An 11,149-nucleotide genomic window follows, 5' to 3' on the forward strand; every position below is an offset into this window, starting at 1 on the left:
TTTAGGGAAACTGTGCTCCCTGAATGATCTTGAGAAATCCCATTAGAGGACTGGAAGAATCACAAAGAAGATCCAAAGAAATTTCAGAAATGAAAATGTCCTCAAGTCAGTAAACTGAAAAGACTTACCGTGTATGTAAAAGAGGAGACTGATCTGTATAGCATACAAAGCCCATTAAAATCAATGCCCAGACCCAACCAGAGTCTTGTTTATAAAGAAAGAGTACCGTCGTAAAATGAAAGACAACAAGCAAGCATAGGAAGGACAGCCTTTCAGTTTCACCCGGCTATTCTTTGGGATGAATTGCAAAAGACCTTCAAAAGTAATAGGAGATAAGAACTCTTGAGGACAAGCCTGTCTAAGAGCAGTAATCAGTAATCTAACAGAATTCTATGCATTTGACAATTTAGCAATGATCGTCAAAAAGTATTTGGATCATTTGTCTTACTGGACATGAAAATGGACAATTATTTTTCTTACTCTATATTTTATAGAGCTCGTCAAGCTCTGTAAGTTTTAATGTCATTTTTAAAACATTAAGTTGCAGGTCTACATGTGCTTTTCGTGTGCTGGGTTAATGATCTGCTGTAGCAAATGATCTGTGCATATGTATGTATTTTTCGATCGTATCGTTAAATTGTCCGTTTGGTCGAATTGTTGAATTGTGTGTGAAGTCATCTGTCGCCTGTGTTCCAGGCCCTCTACATTCAAGTTAGGGGTCTGGAGCACAGGCTAGAACAATGTGGCTGTATCGGTAGGGTCTGTGAACCAGCAAACCACACTTTCTAAAGTTCCAAAAGAGATACTGTAGATTCAGGGAATCTGCTGTTTGGCGTCTTTAGCTAATTGGTAAGTTGTGTTGTTATGCGATTGTTCATTTTGAGAGTTGTTGCGATTCAACTGCCTGATGGCGGTCATTTTAGCATTGTTTCTTAAAATTTGACAAGCAAGGACCAATCTCTGAATTGTATAAAGTTAAAAAAGACACCTGGAATGAATTTCATTAGGTTTTTGGTGGTAGTATGTTTATTAGGGAGCTAAGTATCAGCTATAAATTAGATCAGCCAAACAGCCTAGCCATTTTTCATTTCTCATTAGCCTTTTATTTCCAGTATACACAGATGACCCAAATGATGCCTATCGTTGGTTACAAGGATGGCTGCAAACCCTTTGCTACTTTAAGGAAAAGAGAAACAACATGAATTATCCAACTTTGTTAATAAGATGTTTTGATCAATTAAAGTTTTTGTATAACTGGAAAATTATTACTTACATGCCTATTTTCAAATATTCTAAAATACAATGCAAAAGTGAATATTTTTATCGATCAAAAGACATACTCACATCTTTACAAGCTCTTACCATCTGAGTTTATTTACTAATTAGCACTACCAGGGTTGTACTACGGCAAACTTGTCATCAACATAAAAACACAACCAGCGTATACAACAAATGTGATGCATAAGGACATATATCAGGCAAAACGCCAGAGTAATTTCTAGTTAAAAAGCTTTAACAGATATCGACTTCCACTCAATTTAAAATTTTAAGGATGAGACTTCAACTTGTGTAGGTTTTCAGGGTTACTTTTTTCTTGACTGTGTTGTTTGGCTATGTTTAGCTAGTGTTATTACTTTCTTAACTGTGTTAAAGGGGCAATGTTTAGTTAGTGTAAGTAACCTACAATAAGGATTGAGAATGAATAGCACAAGGATCGTGAAACATTGCCTCGTTGCCAGCTCTTTCAAGTCATGAATGCAAGGCTATCAGTTATTCCTTTGTGTCCAATTTAGTGTGTGACGTCATCTTTATGTGGATTACGACTCCACTTGCTGTAACCAGGTATAATTCCATTATGATACAAGACATCATTGAGGATTGCTTCCTGAAAGATGGATGAATGCAAAAATCATACCCTGTCAGTTATTATACAAATTGGCGAATGAATGATAGAACTTCGTAAGTATCCATTGCTTTTTTATATTAGGACGTTTAAGTATAAGAAGCATCAAAAATCAATTACTATTTTCAAAAACCATCCAACGTTTCTAGTGTAATCAAAGAGAGTTAGTCATCTCAACTGGACTCCACAGTGAATCAGCAAAAAAGACACATCTCCCTCTCTAGTCTCTATTTTCGATCCGATCCGCTCATGACTTCCACTTTATACTGTATAAATCTTACTCTGAGTGGTCTCGGACAACAAGTGCTGTAGTATGGCACAAAAATTTCCTACTTCTTCATGCAAACATAACACTTTTCAATGACAAACTTAATTCTTCGAAACTTTCCTTAAAATTGGAATTATTGATTGAAATTGATCTCGATCAGTTATGATTAAACAATGATAAGGGTGTAGAGCACGAATCTTGATTCTAAATGTTGTCTTTGAATGTTTTCTTTCAAGAATAATTCTTCATCATTACCTTCTTGGACTTCCACTCAAGTTCAGCTTGCTTTTCGACGTACTTCTTTTTTATACTCGCCTACCAAAAGAACGTTGAAGTACCGTTAATGTTTTCATATATCTATATGGAAGCCTAACAAGCAAATGGAGCACAAGATACTTTCAAACTGTTTCCTTGTACACACCTCAGCAGTTGCGGTTCCCGACGCCTCACATGTCTGTAGAAATAAAGCTCGCGTAACCTCATCCAGACCTGAAAACGATAAAATGCAAAACAAATTGGCAAATTGTTTCAGCAATTGGCTTTCTAAAATTAGCAACAGTTTCCTGCTATATGCAGCCTGGTGCAGCCTCTATCACTTCGTCAAGAATGTAGAGGCTGCACAAACGCTATGCCATATGTGGAAAAGCAGTAAACACCCTTGCATGACCTGTCTTCATAATAGTTCATAATTGGTCTTGCATGAATTGTCAATTTAAAGATAATAACGTTGGTTGTAAAGAAATGATTCTAAAAAATATTGCAGAACCTAGGATTCTTTGAACGAAAATTTTAACAACAATAGATGATGCGAAGAGGTAAACTCAAAAATCCATTTTGATTCAACTAGCATTCCACAAGGTTTAGCCCTAGGGTCTCAGCTATTCCATGCACTCTAATCACCTATAAAATGGTTAATATACGACATTTACAAAGTAATCTATACAAAAGACGACAAACCTTGGACATCCTCTAGTTCGATAGTGGCAACAAGCAATGCTGTTTCTGAAACAACAGATTGTTCTATTGGTTGGTTGAGCATCAAACTTTTCTCTCCAAAAGAATCCCCTGCTTCCAAGGTTCCAGTTACCACCTCTTTTCTTCTTTTTACCTTAAAAAAGGGGGGTTTGTGAAAATGCTACGTCATATAGGCCAGCTTATTGAATAATACTTTTCCATCAACACAAATCCGTCAAATCGTATCAAAAACCTTTCACACACGTGACATTTTACATTCTTTAAAATTGCTTTCCGAAAAATTTTCTCGATAGCTCAATATCTTATTAAATAATTTTGAAACCACGTCTTAATACAAAAAAGCTTGCTTTTTGGAAGTTATTTGCCTTGGATAGTCTAACAATCTTTGTAACAAAAGAAGAAAAGATCAAAGAAACAAAGATTCAATGATAACAGCAATTAAAACACAAGGTATTTTCAAGCCACCTATGAGAAGATCTGATAAAGGCTAAGCTCACAAAATCACAAAATCTAATGTGGTCATAACATGGTCTACTCAACGAGCTTGAATTCAAAAACCAATTTGTCTAGGACGAATTTACCTTCCTTCCATCCGGGGTAGTAAAAGCAACCGACAACGTCTTTTTCAGTTGACAGACGCCAGATTTTATAAAGTAAATGGTTGATGAGACATTCCCTTCTATGGCAAGAGCTAAAAAATTGAAGCAAGTCGTAACCAGCAAGGTGTATAGCCAAAAAGCACGAGGGTATTAAATTGAATACAAAGAAATATCGAAGATCTATTTGAGCATTGCCTTTAGCTATTTCATCGAAAAATGAATTTTGAAAACGAAAAGGAAATTGAATGCATTGTTTGGGGTTTTAGATTATAAATGCAGTAAGATGTGGATCGGTATTTTTAGAGCGTTCCTCTGTCGACTTGATAAATCTGAATTAAAAAAATTGACTTATCGTTTATTTAGAGCTAGACAACACTCAATGGTATCAACAAAATGTTTTAAAAATATTATTGCAGAAATTTGAAGGATTTACAAACGCTTTCATCTTTTTTAAGGCGCTACAGCTGTTCATAATTATGCCATGAAATAACCTGCCTAGATCATGTTTGTAAGCTTTAGCCTTTTTGTGAAGAACAGGACGGTTCTAAGTTGCTACTCCGAGTTTCACGCTTAATACGATCACCAGGCAAGGTACAGCGCTACTTAAACAGCATCGAGTACTCTATGACAGTAAACAGCTATTTTCATAAGACTTTGCATGAATGGTATTCCAACTCTGTTACAATTTAATGTTTATGAAAACTCACTTTCACCAGCAGGGACCTCAGCCCAACGTAATATTTCAGATATTCTTTTAAGCGATAGATTAGGCCAGTCTTTGAAAAGCGTACAACTTTGAGCAAGCTGCACTTTGTCGTTGTACTCTGCATCCTTAACTTGCTGTAAGACAAGAGAAAACTCACTTAAATCCATTTTTGTTCACCGATAATTTTATTAGGAATATATCACGCAATATAGGAAACACCATAAAAAATTTTTGAACATGTGTACCAACATATCTAAAATAACATTTCCCCATCACTGCAAGACGATAAATCCTTCCTTTCCAGTAAAAAAAAATTCGTAAACGGAGCTTATAAACCATGCGATGCTTTCATATTAAAATGTTTTCAAAAAATGAGGGTGCTTTTACAGGAATGCATGACAATTAATGTATATTTATATCAAAGTTTGCTACCATACGTATACTTAAAAATAAAATTAATGATAAGCAAATTCATATTTTTGCTTTACTCTCAAATTGTAGATACAATTTACATGCGAAGCTCATACTTGCTAAGGAAACACGATACATTATGAGCCGCTCAATCATATGTATGAAGAAATGACACTAAAAACATTGACCCCCTGAAACGAGGGTATGAATGGGAACAACGTTTACCTTTGCAACCCTTTCGTAAGATGTGCTTGCAAACCGTAGCAGTTCACAGTTCTCAAGCGTCGTTACGGAAAGAATCCTTCAACAGAAAACGATCAAAGCAGTGAGATGAGTATCATAAAACAGAGAAGAGGTTAAGTGGCTGAAATTTTAAACTAGATTCAAGATGGCCAACTTCGCAAAAATGGCCGTACAAAATATTTACAGCAGTTGCAGAAGTGTAGAACTTTCCAATTTTACAGCAGTAACAAAAATTTTTGCTGTAACTGTAAACCAGTTTCCAATTTGAAAAATCCAAGCTTTTTATGTTAAACCGAAATATCTTACCAGTAAACTAACCACCATAACTGTTTGTCATGCTGTTTTACAACACTCGATGTCGTGTAGGAAGTGTTGTACATGCTTTTAGTGTAGAACAGGCGGGATCCAACACAAAATAGAGTTGCAACTCTACGTTTCACGCTAAATGCAATCACCTGGCAGCATAACAGGTGAATTTTCTTTAACACGGAAAATAATATATGCTATAAAGGGGTAAATATTTTGAAGCTGTTTGGTTTCATCTGATTTATGCAAACTTAAGCTTAGATAGCAGTAAGCTTCTTTTGATTTGCTAGAATCTTTAGTCTTCAGAAAAACAACTTAGAATCTTAATGCTTAAAAACCTCAAAATAAGGGCATCAGGAGATACTGTCCGTTGTCCGGAAAGTACATAAAAAAGACTTCTGTTTGATGATCGTGATAAAAGTCGAAACTTTTGGTCCGCTTTTTGGAGCTAGAATGCCTTCCAAAACTACTAGAAATGACAAGCTTTTGGCATTGCATTTTTATATATTTCGTTTTTCCCAAAAAATTGTTGATTTCATTACCCTTCCTTACAAATTTGTTAATATTTTGAGAAATAACGTACAAATCACGCGAAAACACGATTGCCAATATTCTACGTTGTCATAAGGCTGATTTCCACGAGGCGAATTTCGCAGCGAATTCGCTGATGAAGGCATCAAGGCATGCGCAGTTGTGATTTTTGATTTCGCAGCGAATTCGCAAGAAAGTAGAAAAGAGTTCGACTTTCTCTCGGCGAAATATTTCGCAGCACCTAATAACCATTCAAAGCATGGTAAATTTGCTTAATTTGCAAGAAAACAATCTTGGAACATTCGCCATGCGTGCAATTCTGAAAATGGGCGCTTTATTATATAATTTCGCAGCGAATTCGCAGTCTCGTGGAAATCAAAGACAATTTCGAAGCGAATTTGCAGCCAATTCGGTGCGAAATTCGCCTCGTGGAAATCAGCCTATATAGCAACTTTTTCAAGGGAGAGTGGAAGACGTCTGAAATTTGTCATTGAAAACTGACATTGGTGTTACAAGACTTCTGGAAGGGGTCGTACTTACTATTACTGCGTTTCCATAAATGAATGTTACACTATATTAACAACAAAAATAAAATTTCTGAATCTTGACATACCCGGAAGCAAATTCTTCTGAATCATCAGTGTGCTCGAGTCTTCCAAAATTATCGCCAACAGTAAGCTAAAAAAGTTCAAATGAGACTTTTCAATAAGCAGTTGATTTTGAAGAAGCGGAATAACGTGCGACAGAAGCTGCACAAAGTAGGAGAAATCAAAATAAGCAAATATGACTTGAAAAAGATGGTCCTTTAGTGCACCATAACTGATAGCCATTGGTTAGTGAATTGATGTTTATATATAGAAAAGTTGTTAGCTTTAGTCTTTTGATCTTTAAAGTTAAGATGCACCCTGGTGTGGTGTTACGAAACGAATCATGAAATAGCCCTCGACATGGTTCTAAGGAAAGTTATATTGACAAACGTTTAAAAGCTTTGCTTCAGATCCCATTGGCAAAGGAGTTTTACAGCAAACCTCGAAATGTCAGCCGTTTAGTTTGGCACTTCGTTTGGAAAAGTCACCAGTGGCTAAATTTTTGCTTAATTCGATGAGTGTAAGCGCATCAAATGTTTGACATAAGTAAACCTAAATCCAATCCTTTAAGTGCTGTCAGAAGAAGCTGGGAAAAGAAAAATCGGTATTGTGCGATCAAAATTTCAATAATATTTAAATATATATGTCATTGAACACTTACTTCCCCCTCGCCTTAAATTCAAATAAAATTCGCCCTTACCGTATACATTCTTTTTGAAGAAGGACTTTCCATAGTGACATCATCAAAAAGTATCTCGGAATCTTCACGTTGTATTGCAGGGACTTTGGGGGTTTCCGCTGCTGGATATGGGGCACAGGATCCTTTGATAATCAGATAGAGTCCAGAATCTCCAAAAACTGGAATAACATAAATATTGCCATTAATACATTGATACGTGCTATTAGCAGCAATGTTTGCAATTTATAATGCTTAAACAAAAATTAATTGACAAACATTTAGAAAGCAAAAGACTATGTTAAAATAGATCTTCGATGTTTCTTTGTAGATTTAGTTACCCTCGTACTTTTTGGCTATGCATCATGTATCACTAGCAAAATCTAATAAAGTTTTTGTCAAAGTTCTTGAAGTGCAAACAGTATCGTTACAGAGAAAGGAGCCAAGAATAAGTGATTCTAGAAACACAATCTTTTAGCTGACGTAATACAATCGCAGTAAAAACAGTTGATCAAACTTTTAGGGGAGAGTGTAGAAACTTGTGACTGCTGGGTGCACGTGTTAACAATACTTAAAATCCAGCTAGATTTTCAAATCCAAATGTGTGTTCTCAGGAGCGATTCTGACGAGGGGATGGGATAGGGGTGACGCCCAACATTGTAAGCGCTGGGCGGGTAAGCCATTAAAACAAGGAGTTGATGAAGGGGTCGAGAGGGCTTAAGCTCTAAATAATATAACATCATGCATAATTCAACATGCCCCTGGTTTAGCCCCACCAAAGTTTTCAGGCCCCGCCATTGCGTAATATGCTCCGTGTTGTTTTCTAGGGAACATATTGTCTTCCTGAATGTCTCCATCACTAGATTTTCCCCCTCGTAAGCAGTCAAGGATCGCCATTGCGTATTCAGCAGTGAGCATTGCGCAAACATATCTTTAAACTCTCTTTTCTTCTATGTACTTACCAGTAAAATTAGCTTCCCACTTTTCTAAATAAGCTGTGGTGACCAGTTTTTGGAGAACTTTCCTCGATATGTGAGAAAAACAGTTGACATTTGCAAGGCATTTGAAAAGCAGATGATTATCTTTTGATGTCCGATCAAATGGTCTGTTGAAAATATAGACAAACAATTAAGTTTAAAATACTTAAAGGAATTTTAAATTGAAATTATATAAAATAATAATTATATAATATCTTAGTTTGTATTGAGGAATGAGCTGTAGAACTGAATCGTATTTTCGTATTATCGTGAAACATTAACACTTTCACGAATATCAAACACGATTGAGCATAATTTGGGATGGGGGAGTTAACAACCAATTATGCATTAAACTAATCGTATTATCAAATATGATGATTAGGGAACAATTTCATTGTCATGAATAGATAAAACTTTTTGATTGATTATTTTGAAACACTGGTATAAATATCAAATACCTAAGCCTTATTCATTGTAAACAGATTTTCACATAGAAAGAACATTTTCTAAGAAAACTCACGGTTTCCTGCACAGTTTCCTAATCTTTCTCATCAGCTCTTCTGACCTTGCTTCTTTGGTAGGGCTTGCTCTGTGTCTGTGTAGCTTAGCTAAATGCTCTGTTATGTTGTGGCTTTCAACTTTATCTACAAACATAATACATCTCTCAAATAATATTTAAATAATGCAAGACTGGTGAATGACAGATTTTAAAAAGCAAGACAAAAATCGCTATCCACATTGGTGATACAACTTCTTTCGATGACACATCGAGGTTTCCGGAAAAACCAAAGTTGAAAATTTGTCACCGATTACGGATTTCTGGTAATGTCTATGAGCAATGACGGAATGTTCCACACAGGCTGGGCACAAATATTGCCTCCATCTATTGTCTTGTAAAAAAGAACCTGGTTACTAACATCTATCAGGAATTAGGGGACGCTGAATTTTGACTAAAAGTGATCCAAGCGGCTGATTTCAACTAAAATTTGCGTGGAATGGTGGATACCCACTATGTGATGGCCCCAACAATAACAGATTTAACTAAAACGGAAAGAAGGCTGCATGCAGAGGAAAATATTACTTTGGTACCTCAACACTTGGTGGGGCAGCAAGGTTTTAATTGACAGGTCAACTGGATCTAATCAAGCTATCAAGATGCATCTACATAAGCATCTTGATGGAAACTATTTGTGAATTGGAAATATCCCTGTCATTCTAAGCTGCTTCAAAAGCAGCTCATATTTTTATAAAAAAAGGCATTTCTCATATTACAGATAAAAAAAATTCTCTTGTGTAAAACACAATTTGAAATTTGTCTTACCAAGTTCTTTGGGACTTCTTTTAGGCTTTTCAGCTAGGCTAGAAATATATTGCAAATTAAACATATTAGCATAATATTGAAGAGAGATGGAAGTCGAATAGTTTGACAGAAGCAATTCATTTTTCCCAGAAATTATAATATATTATAAAAGAATTGGTTTAGGTGTGCTGTCTTGTAATAGATAGAGCCAGGGGTGCAATGAGTGTTGAATTTTCTTTTGGGGGGAGATGAAGGCAAGATCTGTTTAAAAATTCCAAAAAAAGTAGAAAAATATCTCAAATTCTCTAACAAATTTTGTTATCTAGGGAGGTAGGCTATAGCCCCCTGCCCCTCGCCACTGCACCCTGAATAGAACTGACATTGCCATACTCATTCTCGGTTAGGCCATTCTCTATTAAGTGCAAATCATCAGAATTTTGAACTTTTAAAAATATGAAAGCATTGCAACCATTTTTGACCCAATTAGCCTTTATTTTACTGGTATTTCAATTATCTGTGAAAAATATTTTGCTTTGATGTGGCCAATATCAGCCCCAATGACATCCTTTTGCCAGAATCAGGTACTTGTAATGCAAACAGTATATGCTTAATTTTTCAAAACATTTCCTCGCATATATTTTAGTGCTCAATTTATTTCCTACCTTTCATTTGGAGCTTTGGTGATATCAGGCTTTTCATCAAATATCATATGATAATTTTCCATAAATGTCTTATGGGCTGCTTCTCTTGACAATTTTTCTCTGATAAAGATTGAATGAAACTATTACTATTTCGTGGCGGTCATTTTTCTGAATAAGATCTAGAGTAATACATTTATAAACAAGAGGTTGTAATAAATAAATGTATTTTCTACATTGCTTGTTTAAATCTTTACAAGGTACACGAATGAAAGTACATAACAAAGATTAAACATTGTATAATTGTGTCATGTGAATAAACAGGCTACCAACCTATCTCTAATTTGCTGGTCAAAGAGAATAAGATTCTCGTAATTGATTTTTCTTTCATTCTTTATTGGTGGAACTGAAATGAACAAAATATATGGGCCTGATTTTTCTATAGATGGAGCAAATAAAAATGATTTCCACTTGATGGCTTGTAAAGAAGCCACCAACATCAGCATCAATAAATGTAGATATCATATTACGCTCTGTTAATTGTTATGCCTTAATTTCTATTGATGTTAAAGCATTCAAAATAAAGAATGTAACATTTAGAATTTCGCTTTAGAATTTTTGCAGTCTATGTTGTTGCTATTTTCGTCAAAAAAATTCTGGTTCAAGCAACTGAAGATTGCAAAAAATTACATATGATACATCATAAAATACATTGTAGCAAACAGTTGAATGACTGCAATTTCTAAGCAGAAAATAAAAGTACTTATGATAGTAAGAAGGCCACTAAGGCCTTAGCTAGCAATCCCTATTACTCACGTTTTTTAAGCATGAAACCAACTTTTCGGTCACTTTCATCAAGCTTTGCTAAAGAATTACACTGAGCCTGTTTTGTATCCATCACTTTTTAGCAATGCAAGGTTATACTTCTCTGATATATTCAAATAAGCTCTTGTCACAATACAGGAAAGTAGGCTCCCATTTTATCTCCAAGGTAAACAATAAAGAAGCACAACAGCAACGACAACAATA

General features: G+C 35.4%; 1 protein-coding gene across 1 annotated transcript; it reads right to left on the minus strand.

Moving 5' to 3' along the window:
- Positions 1-8: 8 nt before the first annotated feature.
- On the minus strand, positions 9-11,135 carry LOC135691281 (cyclic nucleotide-binding domain-containing protein 1). The gene is made up of 15 exons (XM_065209098.2): positions 10,937-11,135; positions 10,454-10,526; positions 10,145-10,243; positions 9,504-9,541; positions 8,703-8,826; positions 8,168-8,310; positions 7,230-7,387; positions 6,556-6,620; positions 5,088-5,163; positions 4,453-4,585; positions 3,728-3,837; positions 3,129-3,279; positions 2,593-2,660; positions 2,427-2,486; positions 9-1,885 (listed from the first exon to the last, which is right to left on the minus strand). The coding sequence occupies exons 1-15, from the start codon at positions 11,016-11,018 to the stop codon at positions 1,790-1,792; spliced, it is 1,476 nt and encodes a 491-aa protein (XP_065065170.2). The 5' UTR covers positions 11,019-11,135; the 3' UTR covers positions 9-1,789.
- Positions 11,136-11,149: the final 14 nt, after the last annotated feature.

The sequence above is a fragment of the Rhopilema esculentum genome, chromosome 4, assembly GCF_057945365.1.
Source record: "Rhopilema esculentum isolate cy_ngs chromosome 4, ASM5794536v1, whole genome shotgun sequence".
In the NCBI taxonomy this organism is placed as follows: domain Eukaryota; kingdom Metazoa; phylum Cnidaria; class Scyphozoa; order Rhizostomeae; family Rhizostomatidae; genus Rhopilema; species Rhopilema esculentum.

What these genes read in the sequence shown, in the direction of transcription:
- LOC135691281 (XM_065209098.2), bottom strand. Translation starts at nt 11,018, where the DNA reads ATGGATACAAAACAGGCTCAGTGTAATTCTTTAGCAAAGCTTGATGAA. An exon ending in CTTCAAAAAGAATGTATACG is followed by an intron (nt 6,621 to 7,229) that starts GTAAGGGCGAAT and finishes GAACTTTTTTAG; the next exon opens with CTTACTGTTGGCGATAATTT. An exon ending in TTGAGTGGAAGTCCAAGAAG is followed by an intron (nt 1,886 to 2,426) that starts GTAATGATGAAG and finishes TCCATCTTTCAG; the next exon opens with GAAGCAATCCTCAATGATGT.